Consider the following 16512-nt stretch of genomic DNA (forward strand, 5'->3'; position numbering starts at 1 on the left):
TGTTAAGTAATTCTTAATGTATTTGTAAATACTTGCATCTTCAGGCTCTAAGTGTTTCATGATCTTAAGTAATATTTATAAAAAAAGAAGAAATAACTTGATCTGCTGTGTTTTATGTATGTACTTTATTGTTTTATGTATGTACTTTATCTTCTGGTGAATTTTGATGGGTATCTTTTTCTAAGGGGGCAGCATTAAAACTTGTTGCCTTCTAGCTGTTCACAAGGTAGTATCAGAAGTTGCATTAATGTTTTCCTCTGGGAACAGATATGTAGCATAATAGCATTTGTTTACATTGCAGAGAATCAGTGACTGTTGTTGTACTATTTTTGTTTGCTTTCTCCAATGAAGATATTATTTTAAAATTATTGTAATAAATATTAACCAATTTAAAAACTGTATTTAGCCTAAGTAGACATGTATGTCCTGTCAAGTAAAGGACATTTTAGTTCCTTTCCTTTCAGTTAAAAAAAAATGTACAAACTATAAGCAAAACATCCTAAATCCTAAGCACTGGCTTGTATCAAAGTGTCATTTGTGCAGTAAACATTGTTCTTGTTGCTCAGCTTAGCTGTAGAACACTGATTGTTGTTGATGTGGAACAACTCCCACATTTCTTAGGAGTATTGGCTATTGCTCCCTCTAAGAAATGTGGGAGTTGTTCCACATCAACAATCAGTGTTATGGCTTCTATAATGGTGGCCATAGTGGCTTCCATAATGGTGGTCAGCCCAGAAACTAGTCTGTTCTTCTTACTTGATCATTTCAAAATGTTTCTGCTTATAGAGAAGAAATAAATATGGTCCAGTTCTGTAGTATTTACTTGAATTCCCCTTCTGTTGCAGTCTGTTAGGAGTGCTGATTATTTGCCGGTTTGAACCTTCTGTATTTGGTGACTTTGGGCCTTGCTCTGTGAGAAGGCTTGCAGTTATGCATCTTAGAAGCTCTTTATTTATCATTATAGTTCAGTTGAAGTATAGCTAGTGTTTTAACCAATGGGTGATACAGACAAAACCTTACCACTCATACTTTATAATTCAAGAGAGATGTATGGTAAATTTCCCATAATATAAGCCTTAACTTCTGTAAATTAAATGTCTAGATAATAGAATATAACTGCATTTATGTTTTACTGAAATCATAAATGTTTTAGAAGAGAAACAGCAAACAACCCTCACGGAATGGTATTCTGCTCAAGACAGTAGTAGTAAACCAGAAGCTCAAAGACAAAGATCTGTCCCAAGTGTGGCTGAAGAATATGACCTGTTGGATGATGGTGGTGACACAGTATTCAGTCAGCTGGTATGTTTTCCGTTGTCTCAGAATTTGTTTCATATATACTGTGTGTTAATATGTTGTCTCTCATAGAAAAGTAATTTTGTTAATCATAGAAATCACAGAAGGGACCTCTGGTGGTCACCAAGTCCAACCCCCTACCTGAGGCAGGATTATCCCTTACCAAACCAACCCACACAAAACCTTATCTAACCTATTAGTAAAGCTACACAATCAAGCCTGTCACACATCTACAAGACATAGTTCCCTAACCTGATACAGTTAAAGCAGGGAACAACAGTAGTCAGTGCCCTGCTGCTGCAAGGGTTGCAAAAGCAGGTTTGAGAGAGAAAGGCACGGGGCTATGGCCCTCACTACAGAGGAAGACAAACTTCCATAGTCCGTACCAGCGTGACCATGCGATAATATTCCTTCCTGATCCCAAATACAGTGATTGGTCTGACTCTTAGTGGAGGGGCAAGGCCCTCTAGCCAGGAACCTTTGAGTTTTAGTCCAAGCAGGAGCATTGGCACACCCAAATGAAAATCTCCAGCCTTGGCTGCAGGCAACACCCAGTGCTTCTGGGAAGGCATGTAAAACCCCTGACATGTTGCAACAGGAGGGGAAAAAATTCCTTCCTGGGCACGTGTGACCAGGAAGCATGGAAACTACCCACAGTAGCACATAGACATAGTTACTCCAGATCAGTGATTCTCAACCTGTTTAGACTCGAGATACCCCTGGATAGACTCAGAAAAGGCCAGCTCTTTGTTTTCACTTGTTTTTTTGACTATAGAAAAAAAAAGAGCAATTTTTCTTCTGCAAAGAACTCAAAAAAGACCACAACAGGTCAGAATGTTTTTAACACTATGGATTCCTATTTGAAATATCTAAGTTTCATAGTGGTAGGGTTGGAAGAGACCTGAGCAGATGATCAAGTCTGACCCCCTGCCATGGGCAGGAAAGAATGCTGGGATCAAATGACCCTGGCTAGATGATTTATCTAGCTTCCTTTAGAAGACCCCCAAAGTAGGAGTGAGCACCACTTCCCTTGGAAGTTGGTTCCAGATCCTAGCCGCCCTTACTGTGAAGTAGTGCTTCCTGATGTCTAGCCTGAACCTACTCTCAGTCAACTTGTGGCTGTTATTCATAGTTACTCCTGGTAGTGCTCGGGGGAACAGGGTCTCTCCCGTTCCATGCTGGTCCTCCCTGGTAAGTTTATAGATGGCCACCAGATCCCCTCTCAGCTTCCTCTTGTGGAGGCTGAACAGGTTCAAGTCCCATAGTCTCTTCTTTTAGGGCCTGTCCTGCTGCCCCTGACCATGTGAGTGGCCCTCCTCTGGACCCTCTCGATGCTGTCCACATCCCTCCTGAAGTGCGGTGCCCAGAACTGGATGAAGTACTCCAACTGCAGCCTGACCAATGTCGCATAGAGGGGGAGGATCACCTCCTTAGACCTGCTCATGATGCATTTGTGGATGTATGACAAGGTGCAGTTGGCCTTACTGACCTTGTCCTCACATTGGCGGCCCACGTTCATCTTGGAATCAATAATGACTCCAAGATCCTTTTCTGCCTCTGTGCTGACAAGAAGGGAGTTTCTCAACCTATAGGTATGCTGCTGGTTCTTTCTTCCTAGGTGCAGTACTTTGCACTTGTCAGTATTGAATCCCATCATATTCTTATCCGCCCACCCCTGTATCCTGTCCAGATCTAGTTGTAGCCTGTCCCTCCCTTCTGTCATGCCCACCTCTCCCCTCATCTTAGTGTCATCCATGAATTTGAACAAGGTGCTTTTCACCCCCTTGTCCAAGTCGCTGATGAAGATGTTAAGCAGTGCAGGCCTAAGGACTGAGCCCTGGGGGACCCCACTGCCTACATCCCTCCAGGTCGAAAAAGACCCATCCACCACCACTCTCTGGGTGCAGCCCTCCAGCCAATTTGCGACCCATCTGACTGTGTAGGCACCGATGCCACAGTCGCCTAATTTTTTAATGAGAATGGGGTGAGAGACAGTGTCAAAGGTCTTCCTAAAGTCCAGAAAGACTATGTCCACTGCAATGCCTTTGTCCAAGAATTTTGTGACCTGGTTGTAGAAGGCAACCAGGTTGGTCTGACAGGACCAGCCCCTAATTAACCCATGTTGGTTGTCCGTAAGCATAATCTCCCCTGCTGGTCCCTCGAAGATATGCTCCTGGATAATTTTCTCAAAGCGCTTCCCCAGGACCGAGTTAATGGGCCTATAGTTTCTCAGGTCCTCCTTCTCCCCTTTTTGAAAATGGGGATCACATTGACCCTTTTCCAGTCCTCTGGCACCTGGCCAGAGCACCATGAGCGCTCATAAAGCCATGCCAGGGGTCCCGCAATGACCTCTGTCAATTCCCTCAGCACCCTGGGGTGGAGGTCATCTGGACCTGCTGATTTTAACATGTCCAATCCCACCACAAATTCCCTAACTAGGTCCTCTCTGACCCTAGGCCTGTCTGTGCCCCTCCTGAGTCCATCCGGAATCCCAGTGTGCGGGATGTCCCGGTCCCAGCTCAGAAAAATTGAGGCAAAGAATTTGTTAAAGAGGTCAGCTTTATTGTCTGGTGCAACTACCAGATTGCCAAGTGTGTCCTGCAGGGGCCCTATGTTACCCGGTGCTTTCTTTTTACTCCCTATGCATTTAAAAAAGGACTTCTTGTAATCTTTGATCTTGGTCACTAGTCTAAATTCTGTCTCTGCCTTAGCCTTCCTGACAGCCCCCCTGCAGTCTCGAGCAATGGAAGTATAGCCCTCCTTGATGTTGGCCCGTCCTTTCCATCGGGTGTACACCTCCTTTTTAGCTTTCAGACGTTCCTGAATGCCTTTGGTGAGACATGGGGGCTTTTGAGCACTCTTGCCCCCTTTGGCTTGTGTTGGGACTGTCACTCTCTGGGCTTGGAGGATCGTCTCGTTAAGGAACAGCCACTAACCTTGGACTCGCAACTCCCCTACCTGCCGGGACCTCAGTGCCTCCCCAACTAATCTCCTTAACTCATTGAAATTGGCCCTCCTGAAGTCAAGGGCTTCTGCCTTGCTGCAGGCCTTTAACCCCCTGCACTGAATGGTGAGTTCTAGTAGGCGATGATTGCTATCACCCAGGTGGTCGAGAACCTGCAGTCCCCTCACCAAGCTGTTGCCTGTGGCCAGGACCAGGTCCAGCAAGGCATTTCCCTTGGTGGGACTGTGCACCTCCTGGGTTAGGTGGAGGTCCTGTATCTTGGCTAGGAACCTCCATGAGCGATCAGACCTGGCTGACTGCTCCTCCCAGCAGATGTCCGGGCAATTTAGGTCACACATGATGACCATGTCCCTTGACCTAACTGCCTCCGCAAGTTGACCTGAGAATTCCCGGTCCGGCTCTTCCCCCTGGTTGGGTAGTCAGTAGTATAGTAGACACCCACAGTTAAGTCCCTTACCCCACCCCCCCGACCTCCTTTTATTTTAACCCAGAGTAATTCAGTCTGCCCCTCCTCTGACCCTATGCTCTTTGTTGAGGATGTGTATTGCTCTTTGATGTAGAGCACCACACCCCCACCTTTCCTCCCTGTTCTATCCTGTCTGAACAGTCTGTATCCCTTGATGTTTACCACCCGGTCATGGGTTGAATCCCAGCAGGTTTCAGTGAGCCCCACTGTGTCCAGGTTTGTGTTAGCAAGCAGGAGGACAAGTTCCTCCTGCTTGTTCCCCATACTATAAGCATTAGTGTTTAAGGTCTCCTATGGGTGCATGGCCCTCCCACCTGATCCCAGGACTATCCAGACCCCTGTAAGCTTAAGGTGTGAATCATTTGCACACCTAACAGTTCAGATAGCGTGTCACTTCCTGCAGTGCCCTTTAAAGGGTCTAAAAGTATACACCCTGGTTAAAAATTACCATCCTAAACCATCTGTGACCAATGCTTGTCCAGTTTCTTTTCGAAGACTTCAAGTGATGGAGAGTCCACAACTTTCCTAGGTAGTCTGTTTCACTGCCTCACTGTTCTATCAGTGAAGAAAATTTTCCTGACAATCTAAAACTATTTGCTGTAGCTTCAAGCCATTTGTTCACATCTTTTCCTCTGCAGCAAGATGAAAAGGTGATCTCCCTCTTCCTTACATATTTGAAGCTGATCTCCCTTCAGATATTTGAAGATTGCTGTCATGTCCCTTCTATAATCATCTTTTCCACAAGCGGAGAAAGCCTGTTTCCTTCAACCACTCCTCTTATAGCCTGCTATCCAAGCCCTTTATTTTTTTGCCTGTCTGCAGCTCTGTATACCCCCGGATACTTTGCAAGTTCTCACCTGCATGGGGAAGGAGGAAATTGTCTCAAAGCCTGCTAAGTAGTTTTACTGTTCATCAGAGTTGTAGCAGTGCAGCTCCATGCCTGGGGCAGTGCTGGATCCTGCAGCAGTGCAAGCAGCCATCACAATGGCAAGGAATGCTTCCTTCCCCCTGCCCCAGTTATGCTATTGGTGTATGTTATACTGAGTATGTTAACTTCACCTAAGTTGTTGAGAGAATATACTTAATGGAAATAATGTAGACAGCAGCTGTAAAATGTTAACTTTTAAGGCGGTCCTAACTAATCTATGCAAATACAAATCAATTTTTATATTAATATTTTGTACTGTCCCTTGATTATCATCTTTTTTAATTTACTTACAATATTGCTATCTAGGTAAATTGGAACTCTTTGGGACAGTATTCCTTTTAAACAAGGGTATTTTAGATGAATTGTGTTAGAGGCAGGTAGCATGGTGAATTGTGGAGTGTCACTATTGGAATAATAATTATCTTTAGCGTAGGTGTGGAAATAATATAAATTGTCAGAGGAACAACAGCTCTTAGAAAAGATTTGTATAGGTTATTTTTCAAATCTAATATCTTTACTTTTTTTTAAATTTTAGACTGAGAAAGATGTGAACTGTCTTGAACCTTGGTTAATAAAAGAAATGGATTCCTGTCTCTCTGACATATGGTTGCATAAAGATGTTGATGCCTTTGCTCAGGTGTTTCACCTTATTTTAACTGAAAATGTCAGTGGTAGGTCTTTATTTTAGTAAGCTTGTTTTTTCTTCATATGTGATCTGCTGCATAGTTTTTAGAAAAGAAAAATTATGAAACAAGTAAAGAAATTCTGTGGATTTGGCATTACTAGTTTCTTAAATATTACTTTTAAATAAAAATACTTGTTGGAAAATTTTTGACTTAAGATTTTCAGGAATGATGGATTGTGTTCCTATTAATTATCATCACAGTCTTGAAGTGTGCATATTTGTGTGGAGCCAATTTATATAATACAATGTTAAATTTATGAGGATTGACAAGGAGGAGGGAATGAATATTTTACTTTGCATCCAAAATTTAATTTCTTCTTGTATTGGTAGAATTTTGCAAGGTGTCAAATAGAACATTTGGAGGAATCAGTAACACTATTCAGATGTTTTTGCACGAACACTCATTGGTTTTTCTTTTTTTTCTTTTTCCTTACTAGTTGATTATAGGCACAGTGAAACCAGTGCAACTGCACTAATGGTTGCTTCAGGGAGAGGCTTCTTGAGTCAAGTAGAGCAGCTAGTTGGTATGGGAGCAAATGTGCACTGCAAATCATCCAATGGCTGGTAAAAAATTTTATTGGACTTTTTAAAAATACAGATTTCTGTTTACATGTTTTAAGTAGATAACTTCCTTTTTTTAAAAGAAAAAATATTCTTGGTAGTAATATTAGTGAATAATCTTAACAAGCTAAAACCAATCATCCTTTTCTGTTTTACTTTCTCTCTTTTCCCTACATTTCAAATTTCAAAAGCTGCACTCACTAGCACCACAACCAAAACAGACTTGGGGGGTCGTGACCGCAAGATGAGCATGAGCCACCAATGCAATACCACAGCTGGCAAAGCAAATAAAACTTTGGCTTGCATCTATTGATGCATCTCAAACAAGACCCAAAAAGTCATTTTCCCACTTTACTCAGCCTTGGTGAGGCCACAGCTGGATTACTGCATCCAATTTTGGGCTCCACACTTTAGAAAGGATGTGGAGAAGCATGAGAGAGTTCAGAGGAGAGCCATGTACATGATTAGAGGTCAAGAGAACAGGCCTTACGTAGAGAAGCTGGGAGGCATTGGACTCTTCAGCCTGGAGAAGTGACTTGGTAGCAGCCTATAAGTATGTAAGGGATGTGCATCAGGATCTGGAGGGGAACTTTTGTTCACCAGGGCACCCCAAGGGAAGACAACCTAACGGTCACAGACTCCTCCAAGACCATTTTAGATTGGACATAAGGAAAAACTTTTTTACGGTCTGAGTCTCCAGAGGCTGGAATAGACTCCCCACAGAAGTGGTGCAGGAACCTACTCAGGATACCTTTAAGAAATGCTTGGATGCTTATCTTGCTGGGGTGATCTGATCCCAGCTGACTTCCTGCCCCTTGGGCAGGGGGCTGGACCCAGTGATCTCGGAAGGTCACTTCTGGCCCTGATGTCTGTCAAAACTATGCAATTTTCAGGAAGTTTATATGTAAATCTTTGCTTTTCAAATGTATTATAAGACCATCTTATTTTCTTGTCAATGGCACTGATTAATGCATATTAAAGCAAATATAAAGACAATAGAAAGGCTCCTAAGCTTCAGATCATCCCCTAAATGCTTTGCCATTCATGAATGATGCATGAGCATGCCGGAAAAGAGTATGTTTTCTATTCTTAAGGCCTTTTTTTCGTTTCAGGACTAACTTGTACTACAGCCACTGTAAATAATAGACCTATTATGGAAAAATATCAATTTTTCAAGCTTCTGTGACTTTAAATGCATTCTGTACTAGTTTAGAAAATTTAACTTAAAATCCATAGTAGATCATTGTAAAATAAAGAAAGAGGCAAGAATTGGAGTATGGTGGGAGCTGTTGCTATGGTGATTATGTTAAAAACCTTGCAAAAGAGTTTTGTTTTTTTCAGTTGGAGAGGGGGAAGGGACCAATAACATTAGCTTTATAAGGACATAATGAACATAATTTCCCAGGAAGACTTTTAAGTTAAAAAAGCAAACCTTTATACATATGGATGTATTAGCTGAGAGGGAGTGCTACACGTGTGTCACTTTGGAACTATTAAAAGTTCAGTATAAACAATAGTGAAGGAAAAGTACAAAGTATTGCTCAGTATTTTATGTAGACTTGTTTTTTCAACTGAAATAAAGTGAAACAGTTGTTTTTTTACCCAACTTAATTGTACTCTCTCCTGCCTGAAACTGACATTTTTACTTGGGAAAGTATTACTGTATTTACCCGAATAGAAGATGACTCCCCCCAATAATTAGGTTCTGTATATGGAAAATGTATACTTTTGATATAATATTCCAGGTATAGAATCTGACAGTTTGTCTTGAATTTGTCTCTCTTTCACTGCTACAGCAGTGGAAATAAATTGGTGCAGGATGGTTAGGTATCTTTTCCTTTGTTTCCCCTTCTCCCCTCCTGCAGGCCCCTTGCCACCCTTCCTGACTGTCAGACCCTGCTTTCCCTAAGCCCATGGCAGTGAGGGGCAAATCTGAAGACACTAACTTTGAAATAAACATACATGGAGTAATTTATACCCATAGACTTAGTTCATCCAGAATCGATGCGTTTTACCTCTTTTGAGACCGCTTCAAGTTTTAGCACAGGTACTCCAAAAATTCACTTTTAAGCAGCACTTTTGTTCCAAAGCAGAAAGGCTCATGATACACCATGTTGTTCATTGAGCTGGGCCCCAGCAGAGTTAACAGTGTTTCAAGCTATGGTGATCCCACAGCTCAGCACTGCTCAGTAGGTGTGTGTACTCCTGATAGCACCTCCACCCTCCCCACCCAAAGGAACCATGTGTTAATTTGCTTCCCACTCATAATTGGAACAGGGTGTTCTTGTCATGAGTCCTGGTATCTTCAAAAAATTGTGTGGGTGAGGCGTAGGGCAGCCTGATCTGCTATCTTGTGGGTGGCATGCTAATCATTGGTGACAGGCTGAGAGAGGGTTTGACAGAGGGATTCTGGGTAAACTGTCTGGGGCCCTGTTTGGTGATGTTTGCCAGACATTTAAAGCTCATGAAGAGATGGGAATCATTGGAAATTAGCAAGTAAGGTGCAACTCAGCTGCAGGAGTGAAGAGGAAGTCCAAATATCAGTGTAGTGGTTCACTGCCTTGAAAAAGAGTCAGCGTTGAGGGGGACTGCGTTCAGTGGGTACTAACCATGTATCTTATTCAGATGGGCTGCATTAACTTATCTTTGTGGTAGCTTCTCAGCCTTTTGTGGGCTAAGATCAAGTCACTACACTGGTCTGATATCTAAGCCAAAATGCATTTAAAGTGGTGCTGTGTAGTGGAGGGTCCACCCCTGTCCAGTGTGGACAGGACACCTTATGAGAGCCTCATAGTTAGTTTGCCATTGACCAGCTTCCGGTGAGAGGATCTTGGCTACACACTGACTTTATGGAAATGGGAGACTCCTTCCTTGGTTGCTCCTGCGGCTGTATGGCTGAGGGTAAGAAAAACTTGGGAGCATCCAAACCCCAAGCCTCTAGGCTTGGGCCTGCATGTAGGATGCCTGCCAAAGGATTTGGAAGTATCTGAAGTCCCAAGCTGAAAAGTCTGGGGTGGAGGATACTTGCCGGTAGCAGGGCCTCATATGGTTTTTGAACAATTTAAATGGATTCAGAACTGATCTGGCTAAGTTGACCTGGAACACGTAAAATTTTCCAAAATTAAAAAACAAACAAACGTGATAGGTTCCCATCAGCATCTCGGCCTTTTGGCTAAGTTCAAGCATTTTTGGCAACAAGGGGGAGGGTATCAGGGCTGGCTCTCGCCCTCCTAGTACTGGTTTGGTATTTCAGTACCTCCAGGCCTGGGGTTGTTTCCCTATAGAGGGATCACCTGCCTGTTCGTTTGTTTGGTTTTTTTCTTAACGGCTAAAAAACAAAACAAAACAAAAGTGCAGGAGAGGGTCCCATGAGCATGTTTGCCCAATGTGGGCCATGTGTTTTATAGTTATGCTCTATGTTGGCTGTATTTAATCAACTTCATAATTGGTTTCCATTACTGAGCACAAGCTGTTTTTGGGAGCAGTTTAATGCTAGACAGTGTAGCTTTTCCCCTTGCTGATTGGAAGGGAAAAAACCTCCTCTTGTATTTGAGTAAATACGGTATATACTGGGCGCATCCATTGTACACATGTTCATTATTGTGCTAGTTTATATACTTGCAAATGTGAAATAGCTACACAGTATTTATGAAACCTGTGAGACACTAGAAATGGAGGGGAAAATGGTATACTTAAATCAGTAATTAAGAACATACAAAAGCATGGTGGCACATATAGTTCTAAATGAGAGATAGTAAAAAAAACCTGTCATTATTTCAGGATGGCTTTGGATTGGGCTAAGCACTTTGGACAGACTGAGGTGGTTGACCTTCTGGAATCCTATAGGTAAAGTATCTCTGCTTTGCTAAAACAGTTATTGAACATGGTGAGTGTCCCTGTTAATTCTTAGTAAAGTTTTAAGGAGTATACTTTTTGGTTTTCTGTCTTTAAAAATCTAGCTCAAAACTTTTGGGTTCTCTCTTTTTAAAAACAGACTTTCTAAAATAAAAGTAAGAGTTAACATAATTGAAATCAAATATTTCTCTGTGTTCTTGATCACACCTATTACTTTATCAATGAATGAGTCAACTCCTTGTAGAGGCCAGGACTGATTCTAGCACTTTGATAAAGAACCCTGAAACTGTAAGCCATGCAATGCTTTATTTTCCTGCCAAAACAGCAGGATAACTAGGTCAAGTTCTCCTAATACTCTTTACAATCACAACTGATGTCCCTTCCCTTCTACTCTGGGGCAGGGAGGTTGCCTGTTTAAATTGACCTTTTGCCTCTTTACTCTACCACTTGCATGGTAAGAATGTTTTTAGAACACTATATTATATCTTTGCATCTCATCTCTCAGCAGAGGGTTGTGTTACAGAAAAATCTAGTAATCTCCTGTCCTCAGTGCTTGAAAATTAAGCCCAAGATCTGTAAAACTGTATGTAAGACTAGGTTCCTATAACTATATTAAGATACCTTAGTAAGTGCTTGTAAAAAGTGCTATCTAGTGTCATCATTAAAGAGCCAGTGCTGCTCTTCAAAACATTTAAGAGATCTTTAGATTCCTGTAAGACATTCTTATTATTCCAGCGGTTCAGTCACATAAAAAAACCTCAAAAGTTCCAATTCAGGCCATTCAGGAAATATACTTTCTCTCAGAATTATTTTGACACTGCTAGAGAAAGAATTACAACTTTAGCATTTTAATTTATAAAAGAGAGAAATTAAGTTCTTTTTCACATAATTTGTAATTACCTTGTGAGACTCATTGCCACAAGGTTTTGTAGAAGCTGATCATTTAACCAGATATTTTGAAAGAGGATTTGGACAAATTAATACAGAAACCAGCTCAGCATTGGCTATTTAAACATGTTAAGTAGGAGTGCAACCTCTAAATTAGAACTTTATAGCCCTTTGAAAGTTGGAACCTGTAAGGGAGGAGGGGCAGGGTAGAAGCTCAAACTGGATAGGCCCTGCATAAATACTTCCTCTAAGCATCCATTCTCTGTACTGTGCTATACAGGATACTGGGCTAGATGGATCTATGGTCTGACCCAGTATGGCACTTTTTGCAATGTTTAAGAAGACATGCCCAGGTAAATACTTCCCGTTTTTCTTCAACTAAGTATGACAATTCCATTATGCTCTTTCAAGGGAGTTAAGAGTGGGGAGAGCAGGTGCAAGGAAAAAATTAACTCTGTCTGTAAAACTTAATATTCTAAAGTTTGGCATCCCTAAACTTAATTGTATGCAATTGAAAGCATTGTTTGCTGAAGATGTGGTTATTTTTTTTAGAACAGGATAATATTTTCTCCAAAAGAGCTTTTAAACGAATTGGAAAGAGCTCTTAGGGAAGAGAGGGATACTGAAATAGTCCTTCAAGAGTTTCTATCCATACCTCATTTGGCTAGAGTGCAAATAGCAGTAAGTTAAACTAAGCCACATAGAATTTCATCAGTAAAAACTTGCTACATTATTTACTGCACCATACCTCTAATGGGATTTCCTTAATACTGATTTTTATATCATACCCACTGCTGTTGTATATGTCCTTATCAAATTCATTTGGAATTTGAATTTGGAATTTGATCTACTGATTGTCAATTAAGACTTATTCTTTGATTCTTCAGATTTACTGGTGCTCCTGATTCATTGAAAAATGACAGAAAATGCTGAAAAATACAGCTACTCCATTCCTAAAACACTGAATTTTGTTTTTAAGGAGGAAATAGATTTTTCTATACTAATCCATAGTGAACACAGGTTTACCTTTAAAAAACTTGCAAGTGATTTATTGAAAAAAATTACCCATGTCTGATTCCATTAACTGAGCATAATGGGGATGTGTGTTTCAGGTTACCATTGAGATTCATTGGCAGAATGATTTTGGAAAACTTGCATTGCATTTTCTACACTACCTGGCACTAGATAGTGTCCTCAGTTTTATAAGTGCCAAAATTTACATACAAACTAAGAAGGAAGTAATGCATGATAGCCTGCAACAATGCATTTTAAATTGTTTTTGATTGTTTTAATATAATGCTGTTTTATCTAGACTGAGCTATTTCTAAAATGCATTTTTAATTTCTGTATTTGTTTAGATGTAGTCTTTGACTATTAAAATTCTACCTGCAAGGAGTTTTCTTTCTTTTTTTAACTAATGCTGAGCTACCAGACACAACCTTTTCTTCGTGCGAGGGGGGAAAAATGGGATTTTAAGGGTAAAAAAAATGGTATATAGATGTTTACTTCTCATTCTTCCAAAAACTCATTGAGAGAATAACCACAGGACTTTTGTCTGCTTGGAATAACAAAACAAAACCATGATGGTTTTTCTAGGGTATTTCTCTCAATTTTTTTAAAATTACAACTTCTGAGTAGATGGGCATATTGAAGACAACCACTACGTAGCCTCCTTATGTGATTCCCAGTTTTGCGAGGTGGAAGAGTGATGCATTCTAAATTTTCGAAATTTGGTATTATCTTGTTTAACATGTTGCAGAATGAGAGAGGCAGAAAAAGGAGTATAGGGAAACAGAGAATCAAATTGTATTTGGTTTATTTTGTGGGTAAAATGCTATTAATACTATGATGATAAAAGAGGGCTAGGCATTCAGGTACAGAAAATCCTCAAACCCTGAAGTAGTTAAATAATACAGAATATTATAACAGTTAAATAGAAAATAGAATGTATAGTTAGCCATCTATCAATAGTTACACAGCTATCAATTCTTGCATTTGCTTTCTGATGTGTTGCTTCTCAGTGAAAATGTTTCACTTAAACGAAAATAAGAGTTTGGTCATAAATGGGAAGTGTCTGTGCAATTATTAATACCAGTTCATTTTAATAATACAAATAAGCATGAACAAAGATTAGGAAGCAAGCTATTAGTCAGTAACAGTGATTGTCAAAACACCAAATAATCATTATTATATATTCTTTTAGTGAAATGGAATATGAATTTTAAACAATTCTTGATCATTTATCAAAGATAATTAGAGGATACTTGTAAAGGAGAGCTAATACTAAGTAAGGAGGGTTAAGTGAAGTACAGATTCAGATGGCAAGATATGTTCTACAAATTTTGTTCGATGCTTTGGCAGTGTCATTGCCAGAATGATTAAGTCGACTAAATGAAGTGTTCCTGAATTACAGGAGAGGAACAGTTTGGCTTTTTTCAAAGATTTTGTAGGTTCCTGTTTTACAGTCATTTTTGGTTAAGAACTTTAAATTTTATTTCATTTGGTGATGCCAAGGCTGTGATTTGGGAGTGGGTAGGCTTGGTCAATAGTATTAAACAGTGACTTAATTATTTTGTTTACGGGTGTTGTTTTTTCAACCAAAATAGTTAAACTGGTATAACCAGTATAAAGCATTACAGTAATGTTTCTCAAACTATGGATTGCAACGCCAAATTATGCTGTAGCATTTACAAGTGGGATTATGAGCTCCATAGAATTACTGTTAGAGGGAGCATGTCTTGCATTGGAAGTGGGATAACATACCTGGAAAGGTGAGGAATTGCTTTCTTACCATAATAACTTATTTTCTTTCCCTATGGGAATTCCTATACCAGGATAAAACACTTAGGCTGGTACAACTACATACATAATAGGGATAGATAAAACTACAGTATCTGTGCATAGGCAAAGCCTCGATGCACAAGGACAATCACTTCAGTTCTTCCAAAATGTGAAGGTATGCTAGTTGAAATTAAAAAAAAAAATACAGTTTCAGAATTATTCTTTGAAAGTGTGGCTGTCATTTTTTTTTTCTTAGGACTAGTGTCATTATGTACTGAAAAGTAATACGTACACCAGAACATTCACAAATTATATTTTGATTACAGAAAATTTTCAGTTTCTCATATGTTGTTTTGTAGAATTTTACCATCATTCATATGGTATCTGGTAAACTAATATATTACCCATTCCAAAACTGGAGCAATGTGAATTAATTTTGATACATGTATGTTCTTTCTACCATTTTCCTATAAACAGGTTAAAGTGGGTGATATAGTTGGTACTTTCAGATGAGACTCTAAGTACAGTAAACTAAAACATCTTAAACACAGGTGTGGTATGAGAGTTGCATGTTTGGTGGACTGGAGTTTGAATCACTAAAGCTAATGTTCAGTTATACAGGGCAGTGAAAATGCAATGTTACTATCTATGCCATTGCTAATATTTCATATTGACTTCAGACCCAGAACTAGTGATAGCTTTTATCTGAGTTTGAGTTCACAGGTAAAGGAAGCATGGTGTTCTTAGACCCACTTCACCCTTTTTCATGAGGAATAAGTTTATTTTTATGTGATTGGATGTATATATTTTAGTGCTTCCTTGGAGTTTGGAAATCTGGATGAAAGTTCCCTGGTCCAGGCAAATGGTGGTGACCTTAGTGCAGAAGACAGAGAACTACTGAAAGCATACCATCACAGTTTTGATGATGAGAAAGTGGATCTGGACTTGATTATGCACCTACTTTACAACATCTGTCATAGTTGTGATGCTGGTAATTGTATATTTCTTTTATTATAATTTGGATAGTGCAGATATAGTGTTCCTGATGTATCAGATCATCATTTCCTTATCTGAATAGTAGTAGCTAAATAAACTGCTGTACTGTATGTCAATCCTTTGCATCTGATCTAAATACACAGCACTTAAGCATGTTCTTCTCAGATTAAATATAACTTCTGTGTATAATTTTTTTTAAAGGAGCAATTTTAATTTTTCTACCTGGCTACGATGAAATAGTTAGCTTGAGGGATCGCATTCTGTTTGATGACAAGAGATTTGCTGATAATGTTCACAGGTAAAATCTCTACTCTGTATTGTTGATTTCAGTTCTTCTTGCCTTCATATACCTTAGATTTTTAAGAATAACTTCTGTTTTGTCATCAGGTACCAGGTTTTTATGCTGCATTCAAATATGCAAACATCAGATCAGAAGAAGGTGCTGAAAACTCCACCCCCAAGCATCCGCAAAATAGCAAGTATCCAATGACTTGTAAAAGTTTCCTTTAATTCCAGTTGTTTTCACTTCTGCAGTTATTACAGAATAATTTTATCGTTATAGATTCTTTCAACTAACATTGCAGAAACCAGCATTACAGTCAATGATGTTGTGTTTGTTATTGACTCTGGCAAGATGAAAGAGGTATGTTTTGGCTCAAACTCTCTATACACTAAGAGAAGTGTGAAGTGGTAGATTATGTTAGCAGGTTTCTTGTTAGTGTGTCTTGTTAAACGTACATGTTTAAGGTATCTAAACTCATTAATAGCGGAAATTTTATTGAAACTAAATGTAAATATTTGGCTGTTATAACTCTAGTAGAGCTGGGATTAGAGCACTGGTATTTACCAAGAGATCTAATAAGCCAAGGGCTGGTACAACTCTTTAAATATACAAAGGGCGGTTTGTATTTTCTTCTGAGACTCTGAACAAGTTAGAAAGGGTCACTTATTTCATGTAGGCTAATGCTTTCTTGTTCCATCCAGATGAGGTGTTGTCCATAGTTGGCTTCACTGGCTGTCAATAGATACCACTCCTTGCCTGCTTTGCACAGGGAATATGAGGCAGTGTGTAATAATAAGGAAGAGGACAT

The 16512-nt window shown here is 39.7% G+C and overlaps 1 protein-coding gene across 3 annotated transcripts in view; it reads left to right on the top strand.

Moving 5' to 3' along the window:
• The window catches only part of YTHDC2 (YTH N6-methyladenosine RNA binding protein C2), a 55672-nt gene that overhangs the window by 12136 nt on the left and 27024 nt on the right, over window positions 1–16512 (top strand). For all 3 annotated transcript variants that reach the window (XM_090038387.1, XM_090038389.1, XM_090038390.1), the window contains 8 exons: window positions 1154–1302; window positions 6191–6326; window positions 6778–6904; window positions 10682–10747; window positions 15238–15416; window positions 15623–15719; window positions 15809–15896; window positions 15984–16064. In XM_090038387.1, coding sequence (XP_089894513.1) covers window positions 1154–1302; window positions 6191–6326; window positions 6778–6904; window positions 10682–10747; window positions 15238–15416; window positions 15623–15719; window positions 15809–15896; window positions 15984–16064 — 923 coding nt within the window. The remainder of the gene's footprint in view (window positions 1–1153; window positions 1303–6190; window positions 6327–6777; window positions 6905–10681; window positions 10748–15237; window positions 15417–15622; window positions 15720–15808; window positions 15897–15983; window positions 16065–16512) is intronic.

Source organism: Crocodylus siamensis, chromosome 3 (genome assembly GCF_052110815.1).
Source record: "Crocodylus siamensis isolate JL-2025a chromosome 3, ASM5211081v1, whole genome shotgun sequence".
Taxonomy (NCBI): domain Eukaryota; kingdom Metazoa; phylum Chordata; order Crocodylia; family Crocodylidae; genus Crocodylus; species Crocodylus siamensis.